This window comes from Ochlerotatus camptorhynchus, unplaced genomic scaffold (assembly GCF_037179485.1).
Source record: "Ochlerotatus camptorhynchus isolate MF236.1 unplaced genomic scaffold, CSIRO-AGI_Acam_v1.1 ptg000146l, whole genome shotgun sequence".
Classification (NCBI taxonomy): domain Eukaryota; kingdom Metazoa; phylum Arthropoda; class Insecta; order Diptera; family Culicidae; genus Ochlerotatus; species Ochlerotatus camptorhynchus.
Window position 1 is genome coordinate 2,008,275 of NW_027040636.1, and position 22,665 is coordinate 2,030,939.

The 22,665-nt window shown below is 37.0% G+C and overlaps 2 protein-coding genes across 2 annotated transcripts in view; both read right to left on the minus strand.

Annotated features, from left to right (window-relative positions):
- The window catches only part of Etf-QO (electron transfer flavoprotein-ubiquinone oxidoreductase), a 476,511-nt gene that overhangs the window by 337,059 nt on the left and 116,787 nt on the right, over positions 1-22,665 (minus strand). The gene's annotated exons all lie outside the window — the stretch shown is intronic.
- LOC135700990 (uncharacterized) overlaps positions 727-22,665 on the minus strand; it is a 39,489-nt gene continuing 17,550 nt past the window's right edge. The window contains exons 2-5 of the mRNA XM_065221687.1: positions 11,694-12,389; positions 2,079-2,352; positions 1,844-1,990; positions 727-1,774 (exon numbers count right to left, since the gene is read on the minus strand). Coding sequence (XP_065077759.1) covers positions 1,465-1,774; positions 1,844-1,990; positions 2,079-2,352; positions 11,694-12,345 — 1,383 coding nt within the window. The 5' untranslated portion in view covers positions 12,346-12,389 and the 3' untranslated portion in view covers positions 727-1,464. The remainder of the gene's footprint in view (positions 1,775-1,843; positions 1,991-2,078; positions 2,353-11,693; positions 12,390-22,665) is intronic.

Sequence of the window (22,665 nt, forward strand, 5' to 3'; positions counted from 1 at the left end):
TGTAGTCGTACTTATTTAAAATAGTTCCTGTGTACCAAAAGTAATGAAATTTTGGATTTCGGTTCCATTTTTAATGCAGATAACGAATATGTATTTACCTCAATACCCCTAAACAACACAATTGACGGTAAGCGCCCATCTGAAGTTAAGCATCTCCAACTATTAGCGAATTTGTTTTTGATTCTGATCCAACGAGGATCGGGTATCAAAATTGGGCAACAAGCCTTTCAAACGTCAGTGTTAACGTTTGTTTTATAACCTGGCTCGGGTTGAGGTTCGCACGGGTTGGAACTGGTGCCAATCTGGATAATAAACAAATTCGCTATATGTAAATCGTTAACATCACGCATGAAGTTATAAAAACATGATTACTTAAAGCACAAAGCTCTAGGGAAAGTATATAATGAAAAGGGAAAGAGTTTACTATTCTAGACGTCAAAGAAGACATCCGGTATGCATTGTCAACCAAGCAAGATTAAAACACTAGCTGAAAGTGTTCAGGAACGCGTTTCTCATTTACTTTTAATTTACAAATTTATTTGAATACCATTCAGGAATAAGTTGCTTGAATTCCTCGTAAGAAACACGTGCAGAGACCGTAAGAAGCATATAAAAAGGGATTTCGGACATCATTGAAAGTGGCTTACTTCTGTTACACTGTTGTTTACTCTAGAATCTGTACAAAAAAGATACACCTGGCATTTTCAGATTTTTTATCTCTTAATAGCAAATAAACATTGCTCACTAAAGTGTACTGAATACACCTTGAATATAATCGATTTGAGAACGTCCATGAAATTTTGACCATCTCGTTTTTTTATGATCACTTAGAATAGTTCACTTGAAATGGATTCTTTTTCGATTCTGTTCAACTTGTCGTCTTTCGATGAAAATGAAAATATTTTTACAAGGTCTCGTTCCCTTTATCAACGACAAGCATCGTTCCCTGAATACATTATCTATATTACCGAATACTACTGATTGATCATTTTTATGATAATATGGACACTCATTACACTAACTGCTTCGCAACTCACAGCATTTCATTTATCTTATCTTCGTTGAAATCAAGCATGGAATTCCTTCCTCGTTCATTCTACTCTTTAGTAAATAATTTTAATAAATAATAAATAAGTAACCTTTCAAATTAAATGCACCATGTAAAGAGCAAAGCAAGCAGTATATCTGCGAATTTTACTGAATCACGTTTCTGAATCAATGACACTAGTTTTTACACAAAATTATTAGTAATAAACTCACACACGATCAAAAGCATATCCTTAAATACTGACATGTTGAAATGAATCCCAAAAAATCTCCTACCTCTTTTTAATGGCTTGTTCAAGCCAGCCAATCATAACATGTTACAAGGCTTTCTTGATTGATTTTTTATAACATGTTACAACGGCAATGTATTGTGGGCTGGACACATATTATAAATCATACACCAATTGTTGAGCATTTCTACATTGCCATCTTGTTTACGCCGTTGTCCAGGTGTATCACCGTTTCATCTTTGGATTCACTTTTGCTAACGCTACGCATCTCACGTTCAATGTCATCATGTATTTCATTTTCATATATGTTATTGTGAGTATTTTCTTGTACTGAATCTTCCTTATAACGCTGCTGGAAGTTATTCACCATCCGGAAGAGGCTCTTAGGACAAGCCTTGTAGTAAGGGAAGCATTCTCCTGGGCCAGACTTACCTTTTCCAATGTTTTCCGCTGACACATACTCATCTAAATGCTCTGAGTATGGCGATAGCGAGGCTCTAAAATAATATTTGAAAAGCATTGTATTTTGAGTTTTATTGGGCCTATACTAACTTTCTTGTACTCACGTGAAAAAGAGTTTCAATATCTCGCCTATCAGTCCAAATCTTTCCACCGGTTTCGAATGGACTTCGCAAATTGCTCGCAACATACAGGCTTTTCCATCAACTCCAAAGTTGGCGATGAAGTCCTCAACCACCGTATACAGCAGTGCTCTGCAGAAAGAACGAGACAAAATCAATAAAAATCTTACCATACCAATAAATCTTTCGGCATTGTCCAAAAATAAGCCAAACAAATAACCTTTCTCCTCCATGGAACGCATGCTTGTGTTCGTCTGGTAATTCGGGTGTTTTCGGTTCGCCTTCTTCGCCATCGATAAAGTTAGTGGTGATCTTGAAATTATCATTTCCGGAAAAGCTGGGTGCGTTACGCTTTCGTCTTCTGGTGCGCATGTAATCAGAAACATAATCGGCCAGAATGCTTCCAGCGGCTCGTCCCATGGATCTAGCCAACAAAGGTGGCAACACACCCAATGGGTTCTGATTATCTGTTAGTCCCAATTTGTCGAAGTCAACTGTATCAAAAAAGAATAAATTAGATGACATTTTTCAACAATAAAGCACTTCAGCGGGTATCTTAAAATATAAAGGCAATAGGGTTTAGATCTAATGTCAGTTCTACTAAACATAATCCACGCTTGATGATTACGTGTTTGTGATTTCGTTGCGTATTTTTCTTGCAACAAATTGAAGTGAAAGAATAATTTAAAAATATTAGTTCTGAATAGTTTTTAATATTATCATGTTGGTATGGTATGTAGAATGATGACTTTTTTTTTATTTCCCTTGATTAATGTGTTACATTTAAATTCTTTTGCCTGAAGGTTCTTCACATTTGGATTTAGGTTTTTATATATTTGTTGTTCAAGTGTTTATTTAACTTTTTTCACATGCCCGTCGCTACGTTCCTCTAACTATAAAAACACCGGCAGCGTAATAAACTAAAGTAACTACGCATCTGGACACACAATGTATTTTTTTAAGTTAAGGAAGCATGCCTGCTTGTATGACAAATCATGAACAAGAGCATTATTTGTATAATAAAATATGAGCACAGCCAAAAACTATACATGTGACCATGGATTTGCTCCTAATTAAATATACAAATAATGCTCATGCTCATAGTTTGCCATACAAGTATATCCGCAACATTAGAATAATGCAAAACATAGCTGCCAATCCTTGAAATAAATTGACTCACATGGTTTTTTTGTTTTTGTTGTTCAGAATAAAATATTTTACAGGTATAATTTCTGGTCATGTGTTTGGGTTTTAAGAGGTTAAATTATTCGTTGGAACACACTTTAACAATTATATGATTAATGACTTAAAACCCCGGTTTTATAAAGTTATGATGTTTATGATTATTATGATATCACTGAAATCAGTAGTATTATCACCGACAAATCAACATGAAACTTAAACTTAACTCTTGATCGAGAATCCATAACGGCCGTTTCAAATAAGCAGCGAACCCATCTGTCAAAACCATAGAAATATTTTATCTAGATAAAAATAATTTGTCCGAAATAGATTAGACACGAACCAACTAATAAATTTTGTACGCGTGTTTCTTACCTAGGATAAATATTTTCCGCGAACACGGCGGCAGATGTCAGTTTTGTGCTTTGATCAGAAATTTCTTTGTACTTCGTATGGTCACTTATATCGGTTTGTCGGTGGTATTATCAACTATTTCCTTTTAATGGCTCTCTCAGTCTAGGGTAATCCAAACGGTCACGTTTCGGCCGTTTATTGTGGCGTCGAGTAGTGCATAACTGGTCGTTTAGATTATTTTACACTGAGAACGCAATAAAAAAGGATTTACCTCAGTGTTCGAAAAAAAAACACAAAAACTCAAATTTCATGCAACCCTCCCGAGATGATCTAGCCTACGGCAAAAAAAAAATCTCAAAAATAAAAAAAAATATATATTTCATGCACCTATAAGATTTACCTAGCAAAATTCAACTTCATAAAAATCGCCGAAGAGTTTTCAGGTTCAATAATTAATTTCTTTAAATTTTTACGTTATTCATTGATATTACTACTATTTGTGCATCGGGGATTGGAAAACTTACGCAGCATTCATAAGCATGCTATCAATTGACGTTTGAGTGGATTTTATGAGTTTTATGAGTGGAATGATTTTTCGGCGTTGTTAGTGCGAGTGCGTGAATATGCATGAGAATCTCAAGCGTGAATTTATCCTCGCAAAAATTATTGAGATTTGAAAATGCTTTTCCGAACACAATCTCCACATAGGGAAAATTGCTCTAATGTTGGCCTATGGATCTGATGACTGGGCTTATCGTTAAAAATCTAATGTTCTTCAATTTTTCTTAGGCAACACAAATGAATATTTTTCGTTGCTATTGAAAAATTGTGTGAACATGCTTTCCTCCAAAACACTTAGGCTGGTCTTGGGGACATTAACCCTACAGGCCCAAGCGCAATAACAGCGGAAGCGGAACGGCAGCGCCAGCGGAAAAGCCCATTCTAAGGAAGCCTACTTTTCGGGTAGGAAACTAGTTAGAACCAAATCGACTTCGATTAGACATCTTGATGTCATTTGTAACAACTGTCAAACTAGCCGTTTCCGTTCCGCTTCCGCCCACATTACATTTCAGCCTTTCCAGTCGAACAATCTACACAGAAATAAAAAACTACCCAAAATTTAGGTTAAAAGAACCCAAAAATAAGTACATCCGTTAAAGTATCCCGTTGGGTAAAAATCAAATGACGCGTTGATTCATTTTTACCCAACGGATAAGTAATGTGTAGATTACCTAAAGTTAGGTCGAAAAAAACTTGTAAATTTTTTGTCAGGGTGCGGGAGTAATAAATTTTATATATTGTATCATTATTTCAATTAAATGTTTGATTATCACGATATATTTTCATAATTTGACTTATTATTAACAGCAACGTAATTTTTTCAGACAAATTCACCATTTAATTTAGTTTATAAATCATAACCGCAAAATCGACTTCAATTTACTCAACGCTGAGTAACTTTGAAGTTGTCGTTGAGTAAAAATAACCCAAAGATGGGTAAAAAAATTCCCTGTCGATTTGGCTTCAGTGACGCCATTTCTAATTTGCATTTCGTACGAAAACCAATGTCCGCGTTGTTCTACACTTTCGAATGTAAATTTTCTTTAGTTAAATGTGTCTTTAATTCACGGATTCAGTGCGCGAGTTGCGAGAAATCAGTTAGGATCTGAATAATTGGAGCCTGGCTAGCAACCCGCTACAATTACGACTTTTCCGTATTTGGATTCTGTGCTCGGAAGGAATTCCTGGTAATTAAAGCGTGAACTTTTATTTCTCATAAACTTTGATAACTAAATTAATGTATTTAATTTTAGGTTTTCATCCCGCCATTCCAGCATCGATTACAAGCGAGTTTGCTGGCAAATTCGTTGGGTCGTGTATGTACTGACATCGGTGGATAACAGGATCCGAAGCAGTCATCGTTAATCGACGTGTTGCTACGTTTGTGTTTTGAATAAAACAATAAAAGATCGTTTCCTGGCACGGTTTTATTACCATTTACATATCACACTATCCTATTATTAATTATCTTTTCCCTCATCAAAAGTTCCACCAAAGCAGTTCTGCCTGTTGAGTAATTTTAACCCAATGGTAGGTTATTTTCTGGCGTTAAAATTTACCCATTGGGTCATATTGGGCTATTTACCCAAAATTGGGTATTTTAGTGTTTACCCAAAAATACCTTCTTGCACGGAAGTTCGAAGTTGAGTGAAAAGAACTCAAATTTGGGTAGTTTTCTATTTCCGTGTAATAACTTGTCAACTATGTATATTTTGCTCCACCCCGCTCAATCGATTCTAAATCAGGTCCTGATCATTCTCCCAAAATTTGAGCTCAATTGGTTGTAATCTCATATTGCCCTTTAAAGATTAAAATGGGAATTATTATGGGAAAAGTGAACATTTTGTTCGCCTTGCCTAACCTATCACCAGTTCAAATTTGATGTAAAAAAATAATTCTTTTAAACATGAGTAAAGCATAGCCCACTAAATGTAACAACATCATTTGGGTCTTTTTTAGATTTGAATTAACGGATTTGAAAAAGGTTTTCACTCAAGTACATACTATTACTGACATTTTAAATACGAAACGAATTATTCGTCACGATTTCGAAGAAATTCTCGAACATTTCCCTTAATACTGCCCATCAAGCGGTGCACAACGGACTCGTCCACTTTTTTAGCGATTTTATCGCACCAATTTTTCATCTGAGCTGCCGTTTAGATTACTGTACCTTTCACCTTCCGTTTTCTCTTAATAATTGCCCAGTAGTTTCATTAGGCCTGAACAGGGGACAATTGGACGGATTGAGGGTTGTCGGAACAAACTGCACTCCATTGTCATTGTACCATTGTTGTACTTCCCGGCTGTAGTGACAACACGCAAGTTCCGGCCAAAATGTCACCGGACCATCATGGCAGGGCAAAATTCGCTTCTGGAGACATTCGGTTTTGTAAACCTCCGAGTTCATCATTTTCTCAGTGACGAAAACATTTGTCTTCTGGCCGCAGCTGATATTCCCTGCCAGCTCATGTATTTGCGTGCAAATCTATCCGCAAAAATAAATTTCAATCTGCCTTGGACACCTCCTCGAGCCTTCGTCTTGTAAAATGTTGGTACTGGAAGTTGTCCGAAGTCGGCCTTTACATAGGTTTCATCATGCATAAGTATGCATCCAACGGACTTGGTCAGCAGGTTGTCATACAGCTTTTGAGCACGGATTCTAGCTACGGTATTCTGTTTGAGTGATCGATTTGGTTGCCACCTGGCGCGGTATGCATGTAATGTCGTTTTCGTTTTTGCGGTGTAGCTACACCGGTGCTACACTGCCGAACACCGAAAAAATTTAGGGTGTAGCTATCGGTTGCACCTTTGTTTACAAACAAATGATGATGAACTGTCAATGACTCGCACTTATTGCTGCTTACACTACACCGGTGTAGTGTAGTAAAAACGAAAACGACATAAGCCTTTGCGAATTCGCTGCACTGTACTACGGGCGGCATCATTCTTTTTATTCAAATCACGATCGGACATACCTCGGTTGCTTCTGATGGACCTCATGATATTTCCATGGAGCTGACGGTTGGCAGTTCAACTCCGGCGTTTACTTTGAGGCTTCCAATTCGTCGTCAAGGTTTCCCTGTACGATTTGAGCATGCGCCATACGGGTTTTCTAGGAAAATTCAACACTTTAGCCAGCTTGGACGCGGACCACGAAGGATTTTTCAGGTGATTGTCTCCAAAACAAGAGCGTTTTATGAACTGAAAAATACTCTGTTATTGTTATTATTGTTGTCAACAAATAAACGTTGAAAACTTCCGAAAACTTCCACTGAAGGGTGTACCGTTTAAAATCCGCACACACAAAGTTCATTTTCAAAATTCGAGTTTTTATCCGATTATCACCAAATTTTCAGGGAGTAAAAAAATCAATTAAAGTTAGTTTGACACCATTCTTTTAATTTATTTCGCCTTTATATCCGAGTGCGCGAACCTTAGCCCTTACCCCAGCCATAAGGTTCTGCACGACCTCAGATTCGACAGTTTGTTTTGCATACTAACCCATGCTTTCTTCATTTCTTCTACATTCTTCACCACTTTAGGTCGTTTTAAAAGGTGCTCCTTCATAATGGCCCAGTATTTTCTATTGGGCGCAGTTCCGGAGTGTTTGTGGGGTTCAGATCTTTCGGCACGAAATCGACATCATTCGCCTTATACCACTCTAGCACGTCCTTCGTATGATGCCAAATCAGCCCAGAAGATCGTCGGACCGTCGGTCGTGAGCCTTCGGAAGAGGGAGAAGCCGCTTTTGGAGACATTCTTCCAAATACACCTGTCCATTCATGGTGCTTGCTGTAACGAAAGGTGTACTCCGCTTTCCGCAAGTACAAATCGCTTGTCAAATTAAGAACTTCTTGGCGAACTTCGACATCTTCTGTGTCCGGAGGTTCTCGGGAATATCACATAAATCCTTGGCAGTCACATACAGGTTTCCTGGAATCTGGTTGAAGTCCGCCTTCTCATATGTCTCGTCATCCATTACGCAGCAGTGTGGTTTCATTAACTTCTGGTCGTACAACTTCCGGGCATGGATTTTTGCGACCGAATTCTGTTTCTCGTCACGGTTTGGGGACTTCTGAACATGAATATTTTGAAATGAAAAGGTATTGAACAGGTAAAAACAAATGTTCCCTGCCATTTTCATGTCAAATTCAACAAACAAAAAACCAAATCATGTTTCAATTGTAGAAATAGTTGTGCACGGAAAAAGGAGCCGCAGATATGTTGGTGTTCAAATTTCCACTCATATTCATAATAATTATGTGTATATAGATCTTGATGCACTACACCCCCGGAGCTTAACATACGCTCTAGAAATGTGATGATCAATACTAGGTTCAATACATAGTATCAAATTTAAAAAAATATACTGGCTAAGGTAACAAGTTGTGAACTACGAGGCGCTTTAATTTTATATTACTTATGAGAGAGGGGAGCTTCACTTCCAAAACAGAAAACATATTTCGTGACCATGGCCATATGGAAAGTTGCCGCATATTCAAAAAGTTCGCAAGCACGCTAGCGTTACGTAGTGAGAGAGTTCTTAGCTAATATGACAACCATCCGAAAGACCATGGTCATCTAACAACTTAGCTGAAGACAATAATATTCTATATGGCCAGGATTTCGAGACACAGCGTATACAGGAAGTTCGCATGCAAACTTGCACCGCGTAGTGAGAGAATTCTGAACTACTTTGAACACCATCCGAAAGGACTTGGTCACCTGAACAACTTTGTTCAATACGGCAACTTTCTATACATCCATGATCAAGAAATATTATGTGTTAAAGTGAAGCACCTCTAGCCGCGTAGTTCACAATTAAAGCTCTATCCAATAGTACAAGCTTGTTGCAGGGCTGGTAGTGAGTCTGTGATTTAATAGTAGTGACTTTAGTGACTAAAATAACGAAAATAGTGACCAAATAGTGACTTTTAAACAATAAAAAAGTGACCAATAGTGACATTTATTGGTCAGAAAGATATGGTTTCAATCTTCTATTGTTTTCGATTGCCACTTCGAGAAATTTTATAAACTCACAAACCCACATTTTTCATGTTTCTAAAAAATAAAACAAACGGTTTATGGATCCCATTATCCTCAAAAAATAAATATGAATTGAGTAAGCATTTTTTTAAACAAACTATTTACTAAGTCGATATTAGCATCGAAAGCACACATTGATGATTAGATCGCAAAATTGAGGCACAGACAAAAATGTTCAAATTCAAAGATTTAGACAAATTTTGACAATTTTATTAAGACAGTCAATTTTAAAATACTAGGATATTGATGAAGCGATGCGATAAACGATTAGTTTTTTGATTAAAAAAAAATCGTTCTCCTATTTGTAGCCGCAATAACGCACTGGTCGTCTCCATTCCTTCCAAGAAGAGAATCTTCTGTACACAAGGAAACAAATTCATAACTGTGGGACATAGACAAATTTTCTAGATCGCAGTTTTCGAAAACCTCTCATTACTGTGGAACGAAGAAAATTATCCCAGATGGAAAGATCACGGACATAAAACAAAATTTGAATGCGTCTAGGTCTAAAAATCTCGATTGTGAAAAATTAGGGATTTAGGGATGCATTTTAGAGTTTTGGACAAAGGGGTAAGTCACTCAGCACATTGTGCCCAAATTAGATTCGGCACAGCTTGGGCACATCCATCTGCACATCTCGGCACAATTTCGTAGGCATTGGATCATTTTAAATAAAATGGGATCACTGCTAGACAACTGTCATTGAAGTTGTTCACAACATTATGTAATTGAATATACCAGAGGAACTCAGACCAGCAGTTAAAATATAGATCTAAATACGAAATGCAGGTTCTACAGTGGGCTCAAGAGACAGAGGCAGTTAATCAGACCTCATTAATACCCTTAATTCAAATAATGCTGCAACTCACACTAAACAAACTACAGAAGTCTATTCATCATCCTCTATAGTCGATCTTGAACCATGTTCCCCACCGGTTCCAACTCTTTCCGGCCGCTAATAGACCGTTGCTTTTCACATCACGAAAGGCTAGGTTTCTGTTCTGCCTTTGAGGGCATTATAAAACCCTAAAACACAGAACTTTTATTAACCTATGAACACAAAACACCAAAATTTCGCACACCCGCCACTTCCCGCGTCATCCTCAATCCGATTTATTCCTGCGATTTCAAACAAAACATTCAAGGTGCCAGAAATACCGGGTTGCCGGGATGGGCATTTTACAAACAATCGCAGCTTGCTCTATGACCGGCACAATCGGCACACCTGTGGCACACTGACAAAAAAGATGACCCAAGATTGGTGTGCGGAGTGACCTCTAACAACCAAATTGAGAAAATTGCAACCTGCGAAACCTCTTACAATTTGTGATAGGTCAATAACCAATTCGAGATCAAACAATTAAAAATATTAGTGATTTCATCAACATCAATTTTACAGTTAGCATTTCCGTCTGTTCGCAACTTTTCTTGTCCGTCAGAATTTACACGCATTTTTAATGAATCTTTCTAACACACATTTTTTACCAAATCAATCTGTGATTTGATGTGAGTTTTTGAAGTAATTTGTTTTTTACTCTCAACATCGGTAGTAAAAAAGTGACTTTAGTGACTAAATTTTAAGGAATAGTGACTTTAGTGACCTTTTGATGAAAAAAGAGACTTTTTAGTGACTGGCTTGAAAATAGTGACCAAGTCACTAAAAAGTGACCTGCTACCAGCCCTGTTGTTGGCCTAACCCAGTTAAATAACTTTGTAGAAGACAGTACTGCTTTATATATTGAAATTAATGAGATAATTCTTCAAAGCCCCTATTAGTGAAAATCCCATAAGCTGTGGGTAATAGCCTTGTTCGCGGTACCTTATTCACACTCCCTATTAACCGTGAATAAGCATTCCTGGTTGTAATTTCCACACATTTTAATAAAAGCAGTGTTGCAAGACTTTCCAGCCAATTAAAAACCAGCATAGAGTTCAAATTTCGGTTGAATAAAAGTGCGTGGAATTAGATGCAACGTTGAGCGGAATTTCAAACATCGCTCGAATCAGTGCACGGAATTATATCGTCACATAATTTCGCGAGGCAAATTTTGAAATGTTGATACTGGTTTTTACATATGTTATTTTTTTTAAAATGAAAATACGATAAAAAATCTATCAAATGATACATTTGACGGTGACTTTTCTCTTTATCCAAATTTCTGTAGAGAGAAAGTCTTTACTCTCGCGTTAAGTGCGTGAATAACCCATATTCACGGTATACATTTATTTCACTTAATTTATTAGACGCCATAAAACACCAAGAAATAGCAATATTAGAAACAATTATCCTTGAATAATTTGACTGATAACGTTTCGCTATACATACTTCCAAGGGAGAATAATGTAAACTAGTTATCAAACAAATAAAAATTTTCAAAATAAAACCCAAATCCAAAGGCGAATAGAAGCCTCCAGGTGAAATCAAACGAATTGTAACAGCAAATTTTAGACCTTAATCGAGGAAAATAAAATAAAAAAGTAATTATACTACAACTACTACTACTACTACTTTCACAATACCAATCAAAATTGGAGAGCAAACCCAAGGTTTTATTTGTGAAAAATGACCTGCACCAAATAGAATTTTGCTCAATTATGCATGTTCCAATAGGAATAAGTGAATGGTTTAGTGCGCGATGTAAAAAATACGCGTAATTTCAGTGTTATTCTTACTCTCAGCGGTACTTACTCGTTACCGGCAAGCTGATGGAAATGTTCGAGAGAAATCCCGTTGGCGGGTAGCGCACGAATGGCAGCGCAATTGTCGGTGCGATGGTTAGCGAAGTGCCCGGGGGAAGTGCCAGCCTACCATCGTCCGTTACCCAAATCAGTCGCTTCTTACGACTGTGTGGTTTCTCCGACTCGCTGACGATCTTGTGCGTCGTCGTCGTCGCAGCATCATCTTCAGCTTCAGGAGATTCCCGGTGCTCTTGGATAAGAGGCTCGCTACGATACTGCGATGCTGTATGGCGATAATCGTCGTTCGACACATACTTTTTCCTATACTTTTTGTTCTCCTTCAGCAAGTATTTCTTCACGCTTTTAGTTGCAATCGCCTCCGTACTTGCAATTATTTCATCCAAATTGTAATTAGATTCAGCTTCTTGTTTCACGTCATCCACGTTGTCTCCCAAGTTGGACTTGGATGTTTGTTGATATTGCTTTTCTGAATTATCACTAATGTTGACTGGATTGAAAGACTTGTCGCTACTACTGCTTCTACTATTACTAGTTTTAGTCGAACTACTAGTATTGTCCGTACTGACCGTGTTGTGTGTCACAGCCGTGTGAGAAACTACCGTCAGTAGGATAAATGCTGCCCAGCACCATCGTATTTCCATCTTATTTATTATTTTGGCAATCAGTAGTTGAGGTAGTCAGGAAGCTGTAATCAAAATAAAAAGAAAGTATTTGAAAATTATCACGTAAAAAAATAATAAGAAGCAGATCCTTCCAACCTTCTCGTCATTTGCTGTGACCCTATTTTGATACTTTTATGCATCTCATAGTCTATAAAAATCAACACGACCTACACGGTAATAGCTGTTATTACCGATGACACCAGAAAATTAAATTTCACCTTCAAAAGCGAATAATAAAAGAGAAATAAATTTTCACCATGCGATGCGTGATTAACATGCATTCAGCGACTCGACCCCGTATCATTGGGCCAATCAATTAAGGGTGGGTCGCATGTGTGGTTGGATTTGCATGCTCATCCTCAAACCGGCTTTCGGAAGCGTGGCTACATATTTGCAGGGGTGATTTCGTTTGTTTCGTTTCGAACCAAACTGCAGTTGGTTTTATTCCTAAACACAGTGCAACCTTATATTTTCGCAATGAGATTAATAGAAAAAAAATTAGCAACGAATATGTATAAACAACACGTAAATTTCAATTAATTTATGCTCAAGACTAAAAACTACTACTATTAAGAAAACTAAATACAGATTAGTCATCAAATTGTATTAAACAATTAATTTATTAATTTTTGATATTGGTGTTGGTGTCCCCCCCTCCAAGTACTGTGCTTCTTAAAAAATATATTGCTCTATATTTTATACTATTTTCCAAATTTCATGAAATAGCTCCCAACCGATTAGGATTTACCAATTCTTTGTTACTGTAAAGGTTGAACATACATAAATAATTGTAAATCCTGCGCTGTCAAAATCACTATAAAAACCGCTGAGCTGTTTCACGCAACCGTGTAAAAAAGACTTCAGTGTACATAATAATTTTGTGTTTTTATCAAGCAGCACTTCTAGTATAGCATCTAAACTAGAAATGCTGTCTGATAAATTCACTAATGGGGTTTAAGAATTTCAAGAAAAACCCAAAATAAACAGGTGCGTTTTATACCATTTTCCCCATAATGTGGAAGCTCCATATTTCCGACCAGTTTTTGATAAGTACATTTTACATAACAATCAAAATAGTAAATTTTCCTGACCTGAGAATAAAAAATCTGAAGGATTATTTTTAGCGCAGGTGCGGAATAAACAAAAGTTGTCTTAGTAAAGAAATGCAAGTTTTCTGTGACTACGATACTGCAAATCTATCTCGATCATCAAGTTCTGGAATTCACATTGAAAAAATAATAATAATTACCGTCCACAACATTTCTTAATATAAATTAAAAAAAAAAACTATCAGTATTTTATTAATATTTGGGACCAGTTCAATTTATAGAAAATGCTTAATTTACTACAAAATTCCTTAAATTTGGAGCAATGTTCAAGGTGTACAAGAAACGAGAAATTTCTGAAGCATAAAATTAAAAAAAAAAACAGATGAAAGAGCATTATTTTATCTAAAAAAAAAAACAAACCATCAACTTCAGTTTTATTCCGAAAACTCTGCTGAGTCACGCTGTGCGGATCATGCAGACTTTAATGCAAACAGACTAGGTACTGGAAAACAAGTTTTCCAGTCACGACTTGACTCCATGTGATGAGGGAGCAAGAATTGTCACTACAGACTTGTGTGCATCTGGGAAATGCCGGATGATAGTGAGAGTTTTTCTTCTGCCTTTTGCTTAGAAAAACCACTTTCATTTTCAGTATGAGCTCAGCTAAATATCGTCACTGAAGACAAGTTTCGGTCGTATTTTTACCTAGCTGATTTGCCAGTTTACGGAAGTTTATGAAATTTGGCATAAAGGATTTACCTCATAAAAATATATATTTACTTTTAACTGGGTTATAAGGCCGTAACATAACAGATAACAAATAGTACTATTAAAAGCATGTATGTTTGTACACCTATGTTATTTTCACATAGTCGCACTGAATTTGAAAATGTATGCTCCAGTGTGTTGGACCAACTATACTCGGACTTTCATGACGCACAAAAAAAAATGATTCTGTACCCGATGACGTGTTTCACTTTTAACAAATGTAAGATTTGTCTTCTATCTGCTTGTTAATGAATTGTCAATCGAAAAATCAAAACCATGTTAAATTTACGGAAATGGAAACATCATTTACACATTTTTGCGGGGTCGTCACGAAATGGGTATTCATGATTCGAAAAAGTGGGACACGCCGGGAGACGTAAAAAAAGAAAACAAGTATTTAGGACACGATGCGCACTTGAGATGCAAGCAATATGACGCAAATTGTGTCCTCGCGACGTTGACCCCGAAATTATGAAAGATTTCACTTTTATGTTGTTCATTTGGAAGCGTCTTCTTTTACGCTGACCGGAATAAGTACAGCACATGCATAGTAAAAGTCAGACTCGATTAATACCCATAACTGACTTTTTTCATTTCTTGCGAATTTCGAAATTATTTCAAGCCAAAACGCATGATATCCATACATTGTCTTGCATTTTTTCGAAAAAATGCAACATAATCTTGTAAATATGCCATAGAATCTTGCAAATTAATTGTGGGTGTAGTTAAACTGTAGCCCTCCCCCCTTCATGTTTTGCACACTCAGCTGGTCAACCAGGGTGGCCACTTTGTTCAAGCATCTCGTCATCTCTATAGAATCCCGAGCCACCTTGCCAATCTTCTTCAACCTCCTCTTGATAATTGCCCAATATTTCGCAATTTGACGGAATTGAGGTTCTTGGCCTTGGATTAACGACCTTTTCGACAAAATCCAAATTGTTATCCCGGTACCACTATAGCACCTCCCAACTATAGTGGCAGCTTGCCAAAGCTGGTCAAAACTTCACGGGTCTTTTGTGCGATTTTATAAAGGTCCAGGTCCCATTCGTGCCCATCCATGACGAAAATGCGGTATTTTTATCCACAGCTACAAATTCCTTGCCAAATCATCAGTTTCCATGCAAATTTATTGGCAAACACAAACTAAAACTTGGCAGGGACATCTCCTCATGACGTGGCCAGATAGAATTTGTGTCCATGAAACTGCCCGAAATCCATTTTCACTGCCCTTTGGTTCAATGAGGGCTAGGGCGCGTTCTGCCAGGTTGATCGAGACAGATTTCACGTGTGTGTAAGTGATGACACTGGACATAAGACTGATGCAAAATTTGAAATTTTCGCTCCACAGTGTTCAAACAGTTTCACATCGGGTCCTGATTAGCCTCCGAAAGTTTAAACTTATTTGATAAGAAACTGACTAGGCACAAACCATTTGAAGTTTATATGGAAATTACTATGGGAAAACAAAACTTTTTGTTCATTGTCATTTAGCCTTTTTACATATTGGACTGTAACAAATTCTATTGCTATTCTTATGGTAATTTTTATCAGCTACAACTTTGCAGTCAAACGTCAAATTAAATAGCTATTAATTGTTTAAGAGATTGATAATCTTATGGCAAGATTAAGCAACTCTATTGTGGGTAACACTTTATTCTGCAGTGTTACATAGTAGCCATGATTTTTGTCCTCTATTCTACGCGCCACAAACACCAATGTTGCCTGCTGAACAGATGATTGAGCATAATCATAAGATATTAGTGACTTGAATCATTGATAACTTTTGTTTCTTACATTTGATTGAAAATTAGTCTTCAACAAAGTTGTAGCTGAGTAAATTTTCAACAAGCTCAGCTATAATTTTATAAAGTAGAGTAAACTTGTGAATTTTGAGATAGATATGAATCGAAATTATGGTTTCTCCATAGTATTTAATTCCCATATAAACTTCAAATGGTTTGTGCCTAGTCAGTTTCTCACTAAATGAGTTCAAATTTTGGGAGGCCAATTTGGAACCGTTTGAGCACTGTGGAGCGAAAATTTCAAATTTTGCATCAGTCTACTGGACATTGTTATGTGCAATGCAATGCACTTCAAAAGGTGCGTTTCATATTCCACCACATGTAGTTTAAAAGAGCCTGAATACAATGTGGCGCTTGCGAAGATACCTTGAATATACGATATGACGATAATACACAAATAAATGCTTCCAGAAATTAGCTAAGCTAACATATTGAAAAATGTATTAATTCCTAGTCAACAAATTTAATGATGCATTGAAATTTCTTTAATTCTTATTAAATTTAAATGTTCCTTAATTCACATCCGTTGAACCATTCTGGACGGTCATCCCGTTGTGGTTTTATCACAGCATTGCTAGTAATGTATATATTTATATCTTTTTCGGTACCATGGAGTCAACAAAGTAAAAGTGAAAGAAGAGCTGCAACATGGAGCACATGCGATACGACAATGAAGTGATGCTCGTTAAAAAAATACCCGCAGATGGGCACTGTCTATTTTCCACGCTGGAGTTACAGCTTTATAAGACGCAACTAGGAACTGAAGTAGCTCGAGCCATAACAGCAATTTATAAAATAACGAACATTTTGGCGAGTGACACTTGTCTTTGATAAAAAAAAACACGTCTACTGAGGATTCATATTTCTAAAAAAAAATCATCTATCAATGAAACAGTCATCAGTCGTCATTGAAAAGCAATGCAACTATGTTCTGCCAATCTAGGTAATTGAAACTTTTATTGGCTCTGTTGTCTTGTGAATTTTAGCTGTAACGGCCTCTTTTCTGATTTTTATCTCTCAATCTATGGAATCTACACGAAAATTATGCCGAAGACTACACATTTTTATATCATACTAGCTGAGTGTGCCCGGTCTTGCTCGGGATTCAATATTAGCTTGAGTTTATGCACCGATTTAAAAAAAAGCATGCTATATTGTACGTAGCCCCCCCCCCCTATTATCTAAGGGGCTACCCCCTATGATTATCTCCTTATACCCCCACACTTGCCCCCACATGCCTAATTTGGTTCCATTTGCTTGATTAGTTCTCGAGTTATGCAGAAATTTCTGTTACATTTGTATGGGAGCCCCCCCATACAGAAGGGGGAGAGGTCTCCAACCATCATAACAACCTTCTACGGCCCCAAAAACCCCTGTATACAAATTTTCACGCCAATCGGTTCAGTAGTTTCCGAGTCTATAAGGGTCAGACAGACAGACAGACAGAAATTCATTTTTATATATATAGATAGATAGATAGATAGGTAGAAAGTTCGTAGAACAAATACTTTAAAATTCTTCACTTTTTAAGATATTTTCGAGCATGAAACTAAGTCAAACTTTAATAAAATCACTTTGAATAGTCAACCTTTGGTCGCAAAGTTGATAGATAACACATTAAGCTTTGCTATGAAAGTTGTTACAGCAGTTTTCGTTGTTTCAGTCTCGAGATACAAATATTATAAGCCGTAAATTACCTTAAACATTAAATTAACTTGAAGCACCTCTAAATCATCACCGATTTTGCTAAAAAATTGCCGGTAGTATATTGGAAACTCTTTCGTTCGAAAGCAAAACATATTACAAGCACATCATGATGCGTGCTTGGATATGTGATTGTCGCATCTTGCTATCGCAATATAATGATGATGACTTCGAGGATGATATCGTCCTCTTGCTTCGGCTGATTATCAAAGTCCGCGTTGACATCTGTCACCTGTCAGTTATTGAGCACTGGTGGTAAAGTTGGCGGGGAACTCCCAACAGTTTCAATGTGCCATCAACAGATAGCACTGAGATCACATAAGGGTGGTAACTATATGCCTTGTATGAGGAATTGATTAGTGGGATATCTTGTTAATTAGATATCTTTGATAGAACGCAAGGTACTGATGGTACTAATATGTTTTCCTATTTGTTCAAAAAGAAATAAAACACGTATTATATCATTTTTTCTACTTTCATCCGTACGACTTTACGCAAGAGTAAAATAGCTAGTTCGTAAAACTGACATTAAAATGTACGGTGAAGTTTCAGCTGGATCTAGTCCACTCCAATGTAAGTATTTCATACACTAAAATAACTTTACTCAAGATGCATATAATTTATGAATCTTGATTTATAACACGTTTATTCAAAGCAGGCATACCAAATACACCTTCCAGAACTTTTGTTAGTATTCACTGTACTTAGTTAATACCAACAACTTTCTTTTTGCATCATTTCATGGAGTAAACGCGTCTGCTCGATTTCGTCACTGATTGTGACAACTTTGCATGCCTTCACGCTGGTTTCTGTATCTTGATCTGTGCACAAGTTATTGCACACATTCCATTCCGTCAATGCACAGCACCTTGTGAGGGGAATCGATGATTTTTCATTACCTTTCAATTGTTAGCTTGACCGGCGGATCATTTTATATGTGGGACGAATGCCACCTTTTTTTTACTTTCCCGCATTGTAATAAGCAAAGTGATATGGGAGTGAAAACTATTCCACTGCCGGAGGGATGTGAGTTGCATATTGATTAATTGGTTCACTTATTCAATCATAAGCGACATTAAATGGTGAAAAATAATAAAATCGCCGACACCAAATGCACTTTGCTAACTGCGCAACTGAAACTGTCCGGAAGCTTGTCGGCGCCTTAGCTATCTCTTTCTACTATCTTCTCCTTAACTAACAAGTCACGTGAATCGGTTAGTCGAAATCGCCGTACTATACACAGCAATGTTCGTTAATAGCGTATCTTGATTTTAGCACAAGGAGTACAAATCATGCATTTCTTCTAGTATTCCATAAACGTGTTCCCATTCGTTCGTTCGTTCAGTGAGGAGTTGTATGTCTGAGAAAAAAAAAAACATACTTTTTACGGTGGATCAGACGGGAAAATGGGCGTTCTTTCACGCTTGTTTATTAATTTATTGACAATGAACCATCGGCGCTTTTTTTTATGCAAGACAAACTGATTTTATGATCGTTTTTATGATTTTGCAACTTATATACTGTGTTGTAATAAGCATAATTATGCAATTATGCAAGTGAAGGTGGTTTGTATTATCAGTTGCATGTTTGGGAATACTTGATGAGCTTGTATGACTGAATGAAAAACTAACTAAATTTATTTTAAGATTATTAGAGATCTGATGGGTTTGACCATATTTTAATGCGTTATGTAGATCTTTAATTAAGGTACCGCAAAATAAGAAGGTGGCAAACATAAATTAGTACGAAGGAGACGTGAAATCATATACCTTGAATAGTGCTAATGGGATATAGTTGCAGTTGACGGCATGAGTGTTGTCGTAAACCTAAACCTGATGGCTGCTAGCAAGCCAAAGAAGTAACAAAACTCGCGGACTTTTTTTTTGGCAGGAGCAATCATCAATTTTATTTTATTTTTCATCCGCTGTTCCATTAAGAGGTTGAACAGGTTCTATTTGTTGATCAGTGAAACTTTCCAGCTTTGCAAAAACTGGGATCAGTCTAAGTGAAAACGAAAGTCGAAGAAAACAGTGATATCAGTTGATCTTGCTACGATAGTTATTTTTCATCTTAGCTGAATCCTAAAATGCAAGTTGTAGCTAAACTGTTCAACAGATAAATAATATGTTTAACGTTCTTTATTCTATGTTGACTGTTGGTATCTTCCTACAAGTCGTTTGTAATTAAATACAATTAGGACGAACACACCTATTTTGGCCATATTTTGACGAAATTTCACGTTTTTTTTACAAGTTTGAGACCTTAGTTTGTTGATTCAAGTTTTATTTGCCGGGGAACATATACATATCGCCCTATGGGTGCAACAATCAAGCATTTCGTCGTTGCTTACATCAATATGATAATATAGGAGTTAGATGATTGCAACAGACTCTATAATGGACTTCTCAGCACTGCGGTGCAAGTGAGAAAGAGTAAGCTGTTTTTCTCTACCGTACCTCCGTCAGTTTTACCGCTGTCAGTATGCCCAAAAATGTCAGATTGTCCAAAAAGTCAAAATCATGTGAGCTACAGTGCATCTATATGTGGTTGACAGGGATAGAGCCCCTCTGTATCGCCCCCAAAACGCACGAAGATTGTGATATTCTAAGGTATGGCCAAAATAGAAAACTATGGCCAAACTGGTGCACTTCATTTGTTGCAGAATTATACAAGTGTGGGCCCACTATAGATACTGTATAGATTCCATAGATAAGCAGAGACACTAAAAGTGATTTTGGCAACCATGAAAAATAAGTGCTTTTACTGGCATCCGTGAAAAATGTTCATGCCATCAAAGAGCTCTTCGTTGTGCAGCTTTGTTTAATTGTGTTTCGAGCGCAAAAGTTCAAAATGAAGTGCCAAGCAAATCTTGCAACTATTAGCGAATTCGTTTATTATTCAGTTCCAACCTGGATCGGGTATCAAGATTGGGTCTGCTTGTTTTCTGACAAACGTCAGTTTGCTCGTTTGTTTTTAAAACCTAGCTCAGGTTGAGGTTCACACTGACAAAAAGTTCGGTTTCGCACTGGGTTGGAACTGGTGTTAACCCCGATAATAAACGAATTCGCTATATGAATCGAGGAGTGGTGTGGTGAAATATTTCCTTCTTCCGTTTTCCGCGAAATAAATCAGAATGCGGAGTGTGGATAGCGTTTTGTGATCTTCCAGCAGACCTCCGTCAAACCGGGCAGCATCGCTTTTGCAGCGGAAGGTTGTCGAGTATGGTGATGCATTCTTTCGATTTTTAATTTACTAAATTAATTTATTCAAGAAAAAATATAATGAAATGAAAATAAATAATAATTTTGCTCATAATCTTACAATAATTCCTCCACAAGAAACAACATGCTGACGTCATGCTCGTTTGGCTACATTAACTGACAGTTCGACATTGCCGCTTATCTATAGTGGCCCTACACGATTACTTTTATTGACAATAATCGTATTGTTAATACATTCTATATTGACGTCAATACATCGAGATTGACAATATTTCTGAATTCACATCATCAATATTATTGTCAATACATGTAAGTATTGACAATATTTTGTACCGTGTGGGGTTCGCTTATGGAATCAATACCAAGGGGGGGAGGTGGCTGTCAAATACGAACAATCGTCGCCTACCTCGCATAACTGGTTCCAAACGTAAACAAGCCATAAGAAACCTACAGGGTTTGTTAACGTTTGGAACCAATTTCATACAAGAATGATCAGTAGGCTGATTTGACAGCACGTCCCACCCCAGATCTATACTATCTATAGGTCCCACAACATGATCTGAGCTAACAATAACAATCCAAATATGAAGATTGTAAGAAATCTCGCGTCCAGAATCATAAGGACCTAACTGCGATGATCGATTCTCTTAATGAATTTTCTTTTTTGTTAATAACTTGGCTGGGTTGACATTTCTCGGTACGTTTGATATTGCTGTTGCAGCATTGTATTGGAAAACAAAATCGGAAAAGTGGATCACAGTTCAAAGAGAAAATCGATGACGATTTTTGTTTTCCTTTGATTTGTTTTCCGTCGATCTTGTTTTCCGAGCTGAGCACCAATGCTACCGACGCCAGGGAGGCAGTTCCCACACCTGGACCCTATCTATCGACCCATCAACGCATGAACCGGAGACCAACGGCTTTACTTCCCTTCCGAAGGAAGACGTGATCATAGATGTTATGCTTCAGAGTCAGAACATCCCGGCGGCGCCGACTCACAGTGGGACCATTCTGAAAAAAGACGGTCAATACCTTTTTCTCCTCTTTATCGTCGTTTAAGAGACTTGGTGTCTTGGAAGAAGTTTCTGATAATAATGGTTCAAGTCTTTTGAAATGATTACCCAAATTTTTATTAAGCTGGTATTACACTTACAAAAGCTATTTTTTTACTGGTTCGAGATAATAGCTTTATGTCTGCAGCAATGTTGTAGTAAAACAAATGTTATGAAACTTTGCTGAAGACACCAAACTTCTATATCATTATCTTCACAAGATTTAAGTGAATTCTTGACAGGGGCACCTTAAAATCGCTTTTTTGTCATTTTTTGTATTATAATCTCAAATGAACGGGGTTCTATGTTCTACATAGATTTAAATATCATCAAATTGCACAACATTGCTGAAGACAACGGTAGTATGTAAAGCTTTGTTTGAGTTTTAGAGTGGTTTAAAGGCAACATATTACCAATATTTTAATAAAAATTTTCTCTTGAGTTGGCAAGTTTTAGCAGCCACATTTAACATGGTTTGATCAGTCATGATGTGAAGTATAAACGAGCCAAAAATTTCAATCGGGTGTGGTCAGGCACTAAGGTTTTGTCAATAATCTTTTCAAGATGTTTTTAAATTAATGTTTATTCAAAATGTTGATCGATATGTTTCTTTCCGCATATTGTCGCGCATATGTTAAATTCTCATGTGGTGACGGTCGTAGCGCGCTGCTCATAAGCGCGCTGCAACTCCGCCCATAAGGAT